Source organism: Rhinatrema bivittatum, chromosome 9 (assembly GCF_901001135.1).
Source record: "Rhinatrema bivittatum chromosome 9, aRhiBiv1.1, whole genome shotgun sequence".
Classification (NCBI taxonomy): domain Eukaryota; kingdom Metazoa; phylum Chordata; class Amphibia; order Gymnophiona; family Rhinatrematidae; genus Rhinatrema; species Rhinatrema bivittatum.
Genome location: NC_042623.1, coordinates 173,899,444 through 173,914,680, shown reverse-complemented (window position 1 = coordinate 173,914,680; position 15,237 = coordinate 173,899,444). Strand labels below are relative to the sequence as shown.

Below are 15,237 nucleotides of genomic sequence, written 5' to 3'. Positions count from 1 at the left end.
GCGTGGCGAGGCCCTTTTGAAAATGTGTGTGGTGCGCACGAGGTCCAGTCACGTGCATAAGTACCGACATTTGAACGCATGGACGTTTTAAAATTCAGCCGAAAATGAGGTGGTTTACTACAAAGGAAATGCTTACCTTCTTTTGAGGAAATGTAGACTGAATCATTGCCGTTTCAAAGCTGTGTGCTCCTTTCAGCTGGGTCTTCTCCCAGAGTACTTTAAGAACTTGCAAGGGTTTGCTCTGTACAGACAAAGGTGCAGGAAACAGGCTCTGGAGGGAAATATTAACAAGATAGCTCAAACATTTTTAATGAATGCCATTTAAGCAGCTTATTTTCAGTATTCAGCCATTCCAATACTATAGGGAAGGAACACCGGTTTTAATTATATTAAGAAAAAAAGGCAAAACTAGTATTGTGATGATTGCGTCATCAGCTTCTAGGTAATTAAAATGATCTAATTGAATTGGAAAGACATAGGGGTCGATTCAATACTTTGGCGCAGAAAGCGGGCGCTGAACAGTCAGCGCCTGCTTTCTTAACCCGCCCCCCTGGGGGGCGCCATGCAGTATTTAAATTAGGGGTTGCGTTAGCAAGGAGAGCCCGAATGCATTGGCCCTCCGCCGGTTAGGAAAATCAATGCTGAGTTTAATCGGCGCTGGTTTTCCTAAACACTGCACAGCCAGGGGGTTCAGGAAACGGACGCTTCTCAACTGAGCCTCCGTTTCCTGCGCCCGACTGCTGGCACTTTTTTTTAACTTTTTTTTTTTTTGTTTAAAATTTGTTTACTTTTTCCTCCTACTTAATATCGCAATGAGATTAAGTAGGAGGCAGTACAGAAAAGCAGTTTTTTCTGCTTTTCAGTACTGGTTTAAGGAGCACTCAGCAATTAACGCCTGCTCCAGGCAGGCATTAATTTCTATCACTAAATGTACGTCCTAGATGCACATTTGGTTTTTTTTTTTTGCATCAGGAGTGAATTCTAATAGCCTCAGTCACAGGCATTTGCATGTGATTAGCGCTATTAGACTCACTCTGTGTTGGACTTGGGTTGCATAAGGGGATTAATTAGCGCCTATACAACCCGCATCCAACTGCGGGTTATACAGTGCGCTCAGCCCCATAAGGAGCAAAACTGGGTCTGATTCATGAAAGGTTTTCTCCCACTTTGCATTTCAAGAGAAACAACATGTGATAAATCAGATCCACTGTCTGCACGATGTTTTGCTGCAGGAATTGCTACCATTCAGCATCAGTGAGGGGGCTGCAAACATAGGCGTCAGAAGAGGGGGGCCACAGGGGTCCCTCCCAAAAAAGGTGGTCGACTCCTCCCCCTCCCACTTACCAGATTTTCATGGGAGAGGGACCTTGGTGGCAGTGCAACGAGACTTGCTGATCGCCCCTTCCCACCCACCTAACCCAGATCCCCACTGATTAAGCTAAACAGGAGGAGGAGGAGCTAGGAGCTCTGTGGCATCCCCTCCTCCACCTCTGCCAAGCCTCAGTGATGCACTTTGAATGGTATCAAAGGGAGAAGGAGGAGGAGGAGGAGGAGGCACTACAAAACTCTTCCTCCAGTTTAAATTAATCAGTGGTGAGTGAGGGGATCTGGGGGGCTCATAGAGGGAGTGACTCAGTAACATGGGGGGAGGGGGGCTGAACCCACCAGGGATCAGGAGAGAGGGAGGGACAGAATGATGTGGTGATTGGGGGAAGGGAGGGATGGAATGAACTGGGGATCCCAGCAGGGAGAGGGAGAGAGACGAGATGGGGCAGGAGTGAACCTGGGTGAGAGGTTCATGGGGCGGGGGAGGGAGTGAATCAGAATGAATGAAGGGAAAGAGGAAGAGGGATCAAAGGAGCATTGGTAGGGGGAATAAGGGAAAGAGTGGGACAGGGATGTGACTGAGGGGGGGGGGGGGCCCTGTGGCTTCCTTCCTTCTCCACCCCATCCCAATTTTCCCTCCTCCTTCTTCTCCACTCCTGATAAGAACTCAGGGAGGGAACATTGCTGCTTCCACAAGCGTTTGTAGTGTTTAAGGAGAGACAGCGAGAAAGAGAGGGAGGAGAGAGAGAGAGAGCCCTCGATGTGATAGCACAGGCTGATCCTTTGGAAATGTAAACTTTTTATATCTATGTAGCAAATGTTATTATCTACCATTACTTCTTCTATATGATCTGATTTTATTTGTTCTATCCTCCTATTGCTCAAATAAACTTATTTTCTTACCTGGAACAGTGATCAAAGTTTGTATGTGGCTCTCTGTGTAGGGGATAAGTTCCTGGGTTCAAGCCCCAAGGTATAATCCCAGTAATTGTGTGTGTTTATATAAGATTAGCCCCCCAGGTCAGAGCCCCTGGGCAGGATACCAGTGTGCACGGTCTGAACCCATAACAACTCCATCCTTAGTCCTTGCTCCTTCCTCCTTCTCTTTCACCCCATCCCCAATACTATCTTGCTTCCCAACTTCCCATCCCTGATCCTTCCACCTCCATCCCACTGATGACACCTCTTTTCTCCCCTCCTCCCTGAATCCCCCATCCTCACCCCCCTCTGTCCTCCTCCATCCCTTATCTGTCTACGTCTCCTGCCTAAGATTCTTTCTTCAATTCCTTCCTCTGTGATCTCCCTATTATTTATTTATTTGATGAGTTTTATATACCATTATTCGGTTTAGCCATCATAATGGTTTACAAAAGTGAACAATATCTTGTAACTGAGTATTAGTGAGAACAGTAAACAGATTCTTAACAAATGTGTAGTAATATATAGACATTTGAACCATTGAACAGTGTTAGCAAATGGATATCAAGTCCAGAATGAGATAAAAATTTGGTTAGAGGGGAAGGGGAAGTAGGAATAGGGGAAAAAGGGTGAAAAAAAAGGGTAAGCAAGTGGGGGGTTCAGTTGAAAGTATGATTAGATGGTTGAAAGTCAGAGAGGAACTTGCGGAATAATATTGTTTTTAAGTCCTTTTTGAATGTTTTTAGGTCGTGTTGAATTCATAAGAATTTAGGTAGGGTATTCCACATTTTGGAATCATTATTATTATTATTATTACCCTCCTTCCTCCCAAGACCCAATGTATGTAAGAGAATGATAATTGGGGGCGGAGATAGTGGAATTCAGGGTGGAGTTGGGTTCCATTTGCATGGCCTCCCCCAACCAAAAATGTGTTCCGATGCACCCTGGATGCAATCATCAAACTTACATTCTGTCTGTAGAAATTTTAGCATGTGCCTACACAGATATATAGTTCAATTACCACAAGTTTGAAACATGTGAGTGGTCACACCATTGCTATGGCTTCAAAGTCATGTTGCTGACCATTCAGTCACCATTCGTAAACCTTTGCTCCTCCGTTCTGTCCATAATCAGTTCTTGTAAAATGAGTTAAGGCACAGCAAGAGAGATCCAGGAAGGCAAGGCTGGTTAAAGTTAAGGCTCTTGGTTCTAAGGTGGAGAATTTGAATTGGAACAGGAGCTAATGCATTCTGGGAAAGAGGAGAAATCGAAGGAAAAGATACAAGAAAAGAAAGAAATGGAGTGGAGAAATAGGAAATTCGTGTGGAAACAAGGCACAAGGCTTCAGAAAAAGTGTTACAATGCAAGACGTAGGACAAATGATAAATTACCCTGGATCCCACCACAATTCTCATCCTCTTTCTACAGAAATTTATAAAACTTGGCTAACTCTGCTTAGGTTGGAAAGGTACATTTCAGATAATTCTCACAGCAAAGTGGGAGGTATAGCCTAAAAAAAAGATCCATGCCTAAGTTATAGAGTAGAGTATCCTTAGTAAATGTGAACAATGCTTAATTATTATTATTATTTTTTTTTAATTTGCCTGCCAAAAGAAGAGAGAGAGAAACCTAAGGAATGTGAAAGGTATCAGACTATTGAATCCTGATTGGTTTCAAGCATAGTCTGCATGGAAGGGATAGTACATGTAATACTGATGCCATATAATGGAGAGGAGAAACAGCATATAAACGAGGGATAAGAAGGTGAGAGAAATAGAAGAGATTCAAAATATGTAGATATTTGCAGGTACTCTACTAGGCAATTTCGCAATCCTTCCATGAACTTATTGTGTCCTATTGTGGATTGGGAACTGGTTAAAAGATAGAAAACAGAGAGTAGGGCTGAATGGTCAATTTTCTCAGTGAGAAAGGTGAATACTGGAGTGTTCTGGGGGCACTCAGAAATGAGAACGAGTGAGGTGATCAAATTTACAGATGACACAAAATTATTCAAAGTTGTTAAATCACAAGAGGATTGTGAGAAATTGCAAGAGGATCTTGCAAAATTGGGAGGCTGGGCATGCAAATGGAAAATGAAATTTAATGTGGACAAGTGCAAAGTGATGCACTTAGGGAAGAGTAACCCAAATTATAGCTACAAAATGCAAAGTTCCACATTAAGAGTCTCCAGGAAAAGGATCTAGGCATCATCACTGAGCAGCCAAGAAAGCAACTAGAATACTAGGAATTATTAGGAAAGGAACGGAGAATAAAACAGAGACTACCATGCCTCTGTATCACTCCACCGACCTCATCTTTAGTATTGTGTGTAGTTCTGGTCACCACATCTCAAAAAAGATACAGCAGAATTAGAAATGGTACAGAGAAGGGCAACCAAAATGATAAAGGGGATGGAATGATTTCCCTATGAGGAAGATTAGGACTCTTTGGCTTGGTGAAGCGATGGCTGACGGGAGATATGATAGAGATATATAAAATGATGAGTGGAGAGGAACAAATAAACGTGAATCGATTGTACTTTTTGAAAGAGTAAACAAAGACTAAGGGATACACAATGAAGTTACTAGGTGATACATTTAAAATTAATAAAAGAACATTTTTTTTACTCAATGCAAAATTATTCTTTGGAATTTGTTGCCAGAGGATGTGGTGAAAGCTGTTAGTGTAGCTGTGTTTAAAAAAGGTTTAGACAAGTTCCTGGAGGAAAAGTCCATTAACCATTATTAAAGTGGCCTTGGGGAAATCCACTGCTTATCCCTGGGATAAGCAGCATGGAATCTATCAACCCCTTAGGATCTTGACAATTACTTGTGACCTGGATTAGCCACTGTTGGAAACAGGATACTGGGCTTGAAGGACTTTTAGTCTGACCCAGTATGGTAATAAAATACAAAACAAAACAAAAAAAAACTATCAGCTACAGTTTGCTATGACTGGCTCACTGTGGTATCCAGTTATTATCTTGATCCAATGTCTGTAGGGGTAAACACAGTTGTCCAATCCCTGTTTTATTTCAAAATTTGTACTGCCCTTTCTTTTGTAATAATATAATAGTTCCCCTTAAAACTGAGCTTCAACACTTAAATAATCTATTATGGAGGGAAAGCACATAAAAGTCCTTCAGTTTTTATTACAAAATTTAGCAAAGAACTACTTTAAAATAAGGTTACGATTCTATCTTAAGCAAGAAAAAGAATAGATATTTACAGCGAGCATTAAAGCTGTGTTTTTTAAAATAATTATTTTTATTGACATTTTCAATATCAAACAGTAAATATAAATAAATAAAATAAAATAAATGCAGAATATTAATGTTATTTTACTATAGGTCTCGCTTAATGATTTATCAAAGAAAGAAACCTTAAAAGAAACCGTGTGCTCCTAATGTATTGCACTGCAACTGAAGTAGGGAATCGTCAGTGCTTTGATGGCGTCGGACTTAAATTCAGGACTTTCAGCAGGAAAGAAACAAAAACTTTGTTATTTTGAAGTCATTGAGATACAGAGTAAATGTGCTGCAGAGTAAACCGCGGAGCAAGATCCTGACCCAGGGCCAGGCCTAAAAGGATATGAAACTGAAGACTGTTAGCTCCATGCAGTTTACACGCCAAAGCAGGAAAGAGAAACCCGAGGTGCAGGCAGTGAGGTGGGCATTAAGTTACCAGAGTTTTGTTGGTTTTTAAACAGGGCCAGCACGGAAGCAAGGAGGACATAATGAAGAGGAAAAAGAACGTGTAACAGAGGGGAGTGAAAAGGTTACAGATGAATAAATAAAAAGGACAAGAGCAGCTGTGAATTATTTGGAGACTGGCTGGTATTCTCTCTAACCTCTTAAGGGCCAGGTTTACTATGGTTGCCTCCCCCCCCCACCCCCCCCACACACACACACACACACACACACACACACACACACACACACACAAGGGAGGGGGAGGAGGACTTAATAAATCAGGCTCCCAGGGACTGAAAGTGCCACCCTCTCAAGTCAATGAAACTTTGAAAACTGATTGGAAGAAACGAGGGGCATCAGAGAAAAAAAAAAAAAGGCAGACTCGCCAGATCTAATTAGCAATAAAGAATTAGGAATAGTTGAAAAACAGTGACATGCAATGTTATGTGTAATCTGAATCTTGCTGTTCTTTATACATTTCTGTAAAGCTATGTGACGTAACAAGATTGCTCTCTTTGCTCAATATTTAAATGAAAAGTAAAAAAAAAACAGAAATGAGACAGAATGGCAGGTAACAGATTAGATAACAAAATGCAAACAAGTAAATATGTAAGAATGTAGATAATACTGAATCAAAAGCAAAAGTGCATTCAAACGTTAATTTCCATGTACACACGTAAATATATACTTCTTAAAGCAAAAAGTCATTAGGGATCTCACACAGACCTGGTACTGGATATTTAGGGGTCAGGATCTTTGGGGATGTTTATTTTGCAAGGCCGGGGCCGCCACTGACTTCTTTTTCGTTGCCGGTAGCCGTGGCAATGCCGTGGTTTCCAAGGTGTTTGGATTCATCCGCAGGAAGCCGACGCTGCTGGCAGCTCAGTGCCCCTGGATGGGCTCCCAGCCTTGCAAAATAAAGATCCCTGAAAATCATAAGCCCTGGGGGATCCTCAAATGCACCTTCTATCTACTAATTGTCACTTGGTTCTCTTTTCTCAGGTACCGAGCCGTGCCAGCTGACGCTAGAAGAAACTGTGAAGAGAATTTAAAGCATAACATAGATTTAAGATAACGAGCCTGTGCTTGTACTTAAGACCTCTAATATTATGCATTATTTTGCTTTTTTTTTTTAGACCCAACTGGAATCCTGGCACCATGAGTCTTAAGTGAAACCACCTGGGAATATTCCCTCTATTTTATAACACTTCCCTCCTCCCTGTCTAGCATACCTAGCTTGATCACTGCAGGGACACGGAATTCTGAATCTGGCCACTAGGTGTCACCCTGGACTGGCGACCAGGACTCCTTTCCTCCCGGGGGGAGGGGGGCCTCGGTGGCATTCTGAGCCTCGGCTGACCCAGGGACTCAGCTGGAGGACTGAACCAGGGACCGTTTTACCACTAGGCCAATCCGTTTTTCTGCTTCTTAAACTTTTGAAATTTCCACGAGCTTGTCGTAGTGCTCTTTGAAAGTATATTTGGAAACATGATATAGCAAATCTAACATTCAAGTTGCTCAACAAAACGTTCTTTTCTGTTTTTCATTCTTGTTAACCACAGGCATTTTCCTTTTATTTAGTGGAATGGAGAAAATTTAGTGGAATGGAGAAAACATTCAAGTAAACCTTCAGTATTTTTCACTGCAAGGCGGATTTCCTAAACCATGCCATTGTTTATAGGGATTGCACACACCTGCTGAAAGAGAAACATGATATGGATCCAGAGCTGAGGCTGCCGGCTGATCAGAGTAAAACTGGATTTACTGTACAGGCAGTAATGACCCTTCATGGGGCACCTGAAGAACAGCTTTGCTACACAACTTCTAACAGTATCTAGAAACAAATATACATCATATTAAAAATTGACTGCTTTAACATCTAGCTACCTAATATTAATCTGTGCTTAGGCATGCAATGTTTCTGGCTGACTGCTGCATTCCAAAATCATTTTCAAAGTCTCTCCTCAACTTGGCATAAGTTCTGTTATATAATAAATGAATAATGAAATTGGCTTCTGTGTGCCTGTTAATATACATCAATGCACGGATCTGCTGAGCACCCACTGTGTGCACCCTGGAGAATCTACAGCCGGTCGGGTTTTCAGGATATCCGCAACTAATATGCATACATTGAGTGTGCATATGATGGGTCTCCAATGTGTACAAATTAATTTCATGCATGTTCGTTATGAATATCCTGAAAACCTGACCAGCTGTGGGGACCCCCAGGACAGGTTTTGGAAAGTCCCAGTGTAGAACTTAGACTATAAACTCACATGTGCATATATACTGTATATTTAAACATTTGTGTAAGCTAGGAATATCTTTACCTTTCAGGAGTTTAAATACCTGGTTTTAATTGAAGAAACTTTCAATAATCTATTCATAAAAACTCTTATTTTGATATACAACTGGTGTTTGAAAAATACAGATTCACAGAAACCAGTGGGAAGATGGCTACCATAAAATCTACCATAGAACACATTTCTAACAGTCCCCTAGATTCATCGAAATGCTATACTTTTCGCATGGATAATGCCCAAGATAAGAAAAAGGTGCACGGCTATGGTAATTTTAGCATTACTGCATGCTATGTTAGTGCTTCACACAGATAGAGAAGTGCACACACAGGCATTTCCAAGAGAGAGAGACAGACACACAGACTAACAGACTCTTTTATAAGGCCTTCATAGTAGTCAACTATTTATATCACTATAGGAGGGCCAGCTAGTAACTCGAAGTGAGGTTTTGAGGCCAGTTTTACATGCCGAGTGAGATGTATGAACAGCACAGTAGACCTCGGTGAATATTTGATGTCATTTTGAGTGAGGAAAGTCAGACTAAGATGAGATTACTTCAATGTTCTCAAGCCCTAGCTTGATAGTACCCTGGTAGAGTTCATCAAGCTAGGGCGAGAGAACACTGTAAAAATCTCATCTTAGTCTGACTTTCCTCACTAAAAATGACATCAAATCTTCACCGAGGTCTACTGTGCTGTTCATATGCATGTAAAACTGGCCCCAAAACCCTACACCACACCAAAACCTCACCTCGAGTTACTAGCTGGCCCTCCTATAGTGATATAAATAGTTAACTACTATGTCTGCCCCTCCAGAGGCTCTTTCCCTCTCCTTCCACGCTCCTCTCTCAATGCCCAAAATGGAATTGGCAATATTTATTGCAAATTACATTACAGCCATTTCGGGCATATCACACAGCTTAACATCGGGAAAAAAGGTGTAGTTATTTCTGGCGTTAACAGCATACGATAGCGAAGCAGATGGTGCGATAATGCCCCTCGTTTTCATTAATCCTGCCCAAACCCCTCCCCAATCCTGCCCCTTTGAATAAATTTGACAAATTTGCATTTGCGGGAATTAATGCCATAACGCACTTTGATGAATAACTCTGAATGAATGGTGCCACTGGTAATACTGATGAGTTTCCCTAGTAGGTAACTACTGCACATATTCAGGCCGATGCAATATAGTGTGGTCAGCTGAGCGCACTTCTTCACACGCGTTTTGGATGTGGGTCCATAACCCCCAATGCAATACAGGGATTAGCGCATCCAAAACGCATGTCCAATCCACTGCGAAGCTTAATAGCGTTCATCACATGTAAACTACATGGAGATGAGGCTATTAGCTAATCCCAGCGAGTCAAAAAACTTCCTGCGCGGCCAATGCACTCATTGCAATGCGGCAAATTTCACACCAGCCCGGGGCTGGCGTAAAAAAGTCTGCTGCGCTCAAGGGCTCATTGGAAAAAAAATAAAAATTCCTGCTTTCTGTGATTCTTCCGTCATGATACTAAAGTAGGAGGAACCACGGACAGCGGAATCATGTAAAAAAAAAAAAAAAAAAAGTCACAAAAAAAATTTTTTTCTGGGCCCCCAATATACAGGGTCCAGGCCGTGTATTCATGGGTGTATATTGTGCTGGTGGTGGGAGAAACTGGATGCACGAATTGAGCGTCTGTTTCCTACCTCGCACTGACAGCCCCTTTTCCTGGGCGCCCGATGCTGAGGAGGCGCCAGAGATGCACAATTTCCCCTAGCGCCTCCTTTTTACCACGGCAGCTCATTACAATATTAAATTGCACACCTGGGAGAGTTGGGTCGGCATGAGTTAGGGCAGCGGGCACTCAATCATGAGCGCCCATTTTACACGCACCAATGTTGCATCGGCCTGATTGACAGGGGTGTGCAGGCAAAAAAAAGTCATTTTGATTCATTTTTAAATTTTCCTGCTTTTGTTTTTTTTTTCCCCACTAACTCGCAATTAAAAGTAAATTTTTAAAGAACCGCACGAGCGTCCATGCAGTTACCGGCGCACGCACATGGATGCACCAATTTTATAACATGCGTGCGTCGACATGCGCATGTTATAAAATCAGCTACCTGCACACACCCATGTGCCCAATTTTATATTGTGAGCCTGCCTGCCTTTTCCCCTCTCCTTCCTGACTCCTAAAACCCGCCTAACTACCCCTTTATTTTTGTTTTTCAACTTACCCGTTCTACGAAGCAGCAGTAAGTTGTGCATGCCGGCCGGCTGCTGGTGCGCACTTCAGGGGGACAGCGTCTAATGGCGCTGTCCCAGTCTGCCCACGCCCTGCCCAGACCCTACCTCAGCCCTTTTTAAAAAAAGAAACCGTGTTGTGCACGTATCAGGAGATATGCACATGGTTGCGAGCATTTGAAAATGTGTGCAGCACGCGTGACCTGGCCACACAAGTATCTCCCCGTTTCAATACATGCTGGGCTTTAAAAATTGGCCCATTAGTGCGCATTGGCACGAGTTAATGCACACTACTTTTTAGTGCACAATAATTGAAACGAAATGAAAAAAAACTGATGCACATTCTTAATTGATATACTAGCTCCTTGGTATTTGCATTATTTTGTCAATAGTCTTTTTAAAAAGCAAAAAGAATGCATTTTATAGCATGCAGCATCCTACTGTTTTCATCATTATACCAGCTGACGTGTTACGTGGCAATAGTTGTTTTGATAAAAAGATGAGCTGAATATAAAATAATTCAGTTTGCTTATAGAGTCCACAACAAACAAAGGCTCGGAAAAGTTTAGGCCAACAAATTCAAATAAAAGATCTTGAAACCAAAAAAATGTACTCTATACAGCAACTGGTTAGGTTATCTGTCCTCTGGTACTCAAAACTCATAAAAGGATAGGAAGTCCATACTGAGCAGTGCAGTGAGCATGAAGTTTATCTGGCTAACTTTAGCCTGGATAAGCAATAGACTTACCTGGCTAAGGGGGGGTATTTATCAAAGTGCTATATGGTGTTTTCACATGCGTTAAGGCGTTTTCACATGCAAAAAACGCCTTTAACACATGCGAAAACACCATTAATGCATGTGAAAGCACCATAATGTTAGGTGCGATGCAAATGAGAAAAAGGGGAGGATATTGGGGCGGGAATTTTGGCCAAGTGGGCTGGGCTCACAGTTTTGCGAAGCCGTATCACATGGCTTTAAGGCAATTTTATCTACACCTTTTTCATTTGCGTAAAGCCGTGAGATAGGGCTTTATCATGCATTACGATGTTTTCGCACATGCCGTTTTTAGTGGTTTTAAGCTCCTGGAGAACCAGCCTAGCTATCAGGGCCCGAGAGAGAGTGAGACAGTGAGACAGTGAGAGAGAGAAACTAGCCATAATGCCCTCACCTAGCTTGATGTTACCCAGGTAGAGAGTTCATAAAGCTAGGTTGAGAGAACATTGCACAAATCTCATCTTTGGGTGAGTTTCCTTACTCCAAAGGTCATCAAATCTTCAGAAGAGAGCACTGTTCTGTTCGCACATCTCACTTTGAATGACAAAGTGGCCCCTAACCCCTACACTAATACCTACACCTCACCTCGAGTTACTAGGTGGGCCTCCTATAGAGATATAAATACCTATCTAGTGTGAGGGCATCATGGCTAGGCTCTCAGGCTCTCTCTTTCTCTCCCCCCCAGGAGGGCCCTGATAGCTAGGCTGGCTCTCCAGGAGCTTAAAACTACTAAACATGGTCCCCCCCAGTGGTTGTATGTAGGAAATACAATTCTGGCACTTATACCGTAATTTGCACTAAGATAGCACTTTGCATAGGTATTAGCATAAATTGCAATAAACTGCCTATTACCATAAAACACACCCATTTTCCTATCACATGCGATATTTAGTGCATTTTGATAAATCCAGGCCTAAGTCTGCTGCTGATTTGCCTCACCTGCCTAAATTTATGTGGATGCTGCTGAATATTGGCACTACTTGACTAAATTTAGGGCATGCTCTGGGAACACACCCGCTTCCTCCCTCTTTTTCTCTGGCCAAATTTTACCCAGGTAAAAGTTACCTGGCTAAAATGTTGCCAGTCGGCAGGATGGAAAACTGAAATCGAGGGGGTTTGTCCAGGTAACTGTTAAATATTTCAGTACTGACCTCCGTCTGGAGAGCCTTAAGAGCTGTGTTGATAAGTTCGTTTCACTTTCCATCAGTTTATATTTGAAAAGGCACGCTTTTGCACAATCTGGGTTAGTATGAGGCCACATCAGGTACTGTTACCTCGGGGTTTGCCAAGACATTTGCCGTGATGTATTCATGTAGTACTGTTTTGTATCAGAGTATGTTTGACATTAGCAGTTACGATGTTAGCTCAGGATTCATAGAGAATCCCATAGTGATGTATTTATGTGGTACCATTTTGGTCTACTTTTATTTATTTTTTTAATTACTATGGATGTTTTTTCTATACCCAGCTGAAAACCCTGGATCTGTGCAGGTTATACATTGTTTTAAATAAATACATAAAAGCACAATTTAGGAAAATGATAAGCAGCTTTTCTAGCACGGAGATGCTGTTCTAGGAATTATGCTGGACTCTACTTATCCATAGAAAACGTAGCTTATGAATGAGAATGAACTTAATTGAACTTAAAGGCCATTGGAGGAAGATGAAGGAAAACCATTGAGTTAGTACTGGAGGGTGGGGGAGCTTGGTGGCTACCGTGTATTTCAAATGTTTGGACTAATAATGCTAACAACATTTTCATCTTTTTCTTAACAGCTTTTCTTCCTCACAAGCCCTCTTCAAAATGTATCTGTCATGCCATTCTTTTTATGTGCAGAATTTGCCGAAGTGGAGCCTAGAGATGCCAGGTATAAAAATAAGAGTTAGCGTATGGCAAATTGCCCATAGAAATGCAGAGATCATTTTAAAAAGCTGTGGATATTTTTTTCTGTTCAAGGTTGTTTCAAGAAAGGCTGTCACAACCTGAAAATAATCTCGTTTGTAGAGATGTAAAAAGCAAAACTCGGTTTGGGGCTATTACTCCCAACCCTGAAAAAAAAAATACTTTGCAAGCTCCTTTAATTTTCGTGTTGAAAGAAATTTCTAACAGAATGTGCGTGAGGTACAATTTATAGCGGCATTTTATATACAAAATTCAAAACGGGAGGATACCTTGATCTTGCTCTATGTTCTGAAGCTTCCAAAAACATAGGGGATAGTTCTGTTTCACCCCGAAAGACCCGAGTACAGGTTGGCACCTCATAAGCTGTTAAGAATTTTAAAAGTGGAGATGAGACGAGCAGTTACAAAAAGCTAAAAGGAAGGATGTGAGCAGAGGGACAGCGAGCAGAGTGAAAGGGAAGCACAGCACTCCCTCCCCCAGAATGAGGGCTTTGCTGAAATAGCACACTCAGCCATCGCTGGGAATGGCTGCACATTGTGGTTGCTAACCAAGGTGGTTCCCATTGTCAGATATAATATTATCTGCCAATTCAGTCATGGTTCCCGGGTTCATTACTGACCAAGGCCAACCACTAGCGTTCTTTAAACATTTTAAAACATTTTTTTCATAGCTATTGAAAGAATAATGTTTCTCTTTGCAGCTATTTGACATTCTTCCAGTTCTTTTTGAGCAATACTAATGCCAATTATTTGTTTTAAATATATTTTTGTTCCCCAGTAAGCAACAATAAACACCACATAAACATTCCATAGTCAAGACAAATCATAAACGTGGGTTAGAGGAGGAAGGAGAAGAAAAAGACATATTTGGGTTGCTTAAAGCCCAGTTTAGCCCTTATTATAGCAGCACTATTTGTGGCAGCCTCGGATTGCCATCTTGATATGCCAGAACGGTCGTATTCCATAAGTGGATCCTAGTGATCAACATACAAAGCTGGGAAGAACCCAGTTCCAGTTCCACCATCACGACCTACGGAGTGACCTAAAACAAATTTGAACTACCCTGTCATAATTGAAACCCTTTAATCTATGAAAGTGCTTATACTATAGAAAATACATACAGTACAAGCTGGACAAAAGACAAAGAAGAATTAAGATTTTAAAAAGAATTGGGAAACATGAGGCAGACAGAGATCAAGAATTCCTTCTTCACCAAGCAGCATAGAAGGAATTTAAGACAGCTTGTTCCAACAGCTGATAATTCCACCTATTGTCATGTAAACTAAGAACAGAGAAAAGGATGGCAGATAAGGACCACAAGGCCCATTTCATCCATGCATTTCTGATACATTTCATAGCCTGCCCTGTCTTTGGTATGCACATTCATTTTCCAACGAAATAAAAACCGTAGCAAAAAAAATCTTCATTTTATTTTGTTAGAAAACAAACAAAACAGCCAAAATTCATGGGTGTGTTTTGTTTCTTTGCATTTTGGAAACAAAAAACCCTCAATGCCGCAACTTAAAAAGAGTTAACCAACCCTCTGCCCCAAGGCCTTCTCTTATACGCCTCCTCAGTCCCTCCTAACACCAGGCCCTCAAGATGCCACTTACCCCATTCGTGGATTCCAGCAGTCAAAATGGAGTAGGAGAGATCCCCAGTCATTCCTGCTCCACCAGGTACGTTTTCAAAATGGTGTTGGCTTGGCCCTAAGTCTGGTGCCATTTTGTTGTATGGTCAGACAGCATACAGATGGGTTAAAAGGTGTCTGGGGAGGGTGGGAGATTTAATTTTTTAAATGTTGGACCTGGGTTTGTTTCAGTGGGAGGATGGTACTTCTGTTCTTTTTGTTTTCTTTGCTATGGTGTTTGTTTAATTTCTAACAAAATGAAATAAACAAATGAAACGAAAAATGAATACAAAAAGTAAAATGAAAAAAAAAAATAAATTTTTTTTTCATACCCAGTCTCAGGCTTTATTCTCACTTCCCCCATCCAAGGATTCTCTGTTCTTATCCCATGCTTTCCTTTTTTTTTTTTTTTTTATTGTTCTGATCTCTACCATCTCTAGTAGGAGACTATTCCATGTATCCACCATCCTTT

The 15,237-nt window shown here is 41.5% G+C and overlaps 1 protein-coding gene across 11 annotated transcripts in view; it reads right to left on the bottom strand.

The window, feature by feature from the left end:
* The window catches only part of VEPH1 (ventricular zone expressed PH domain containing 1), a 371,196-nt gene that overhangs the window by 107,736 nt on the left and 248,223 nt on the right, over positions 1-15,237 (bottom strand). For 6 of the 11 annotated variants that reach the window (XR_003858577.1, XM_029615395.1, XM_029615396.1 and 3 more), the window contains 2 exons: positions 7,630-7,769; positions 137-271 (listed from right to left, as the gene is read on the bottom strand). Coding sequence is in view for 5 of the 11 variants with exons in the window: in XM_029615395.1 (XP_029471255.1) it covers positions 137-271; positions 7,630-7,769 (275 nt within the window). In the remaining 6 variants the exon portion in view is untranslated. Of the gene's footprint in view, positions 1-136; positions 272-7,629; positions 7,770-15,237 lie in introns of those variants that run through there. The other 5 variants (XR_003858578.1, XR_003858581.1, XR_003858579.1 and 2 more) reach the window with 2 other exon arrangements.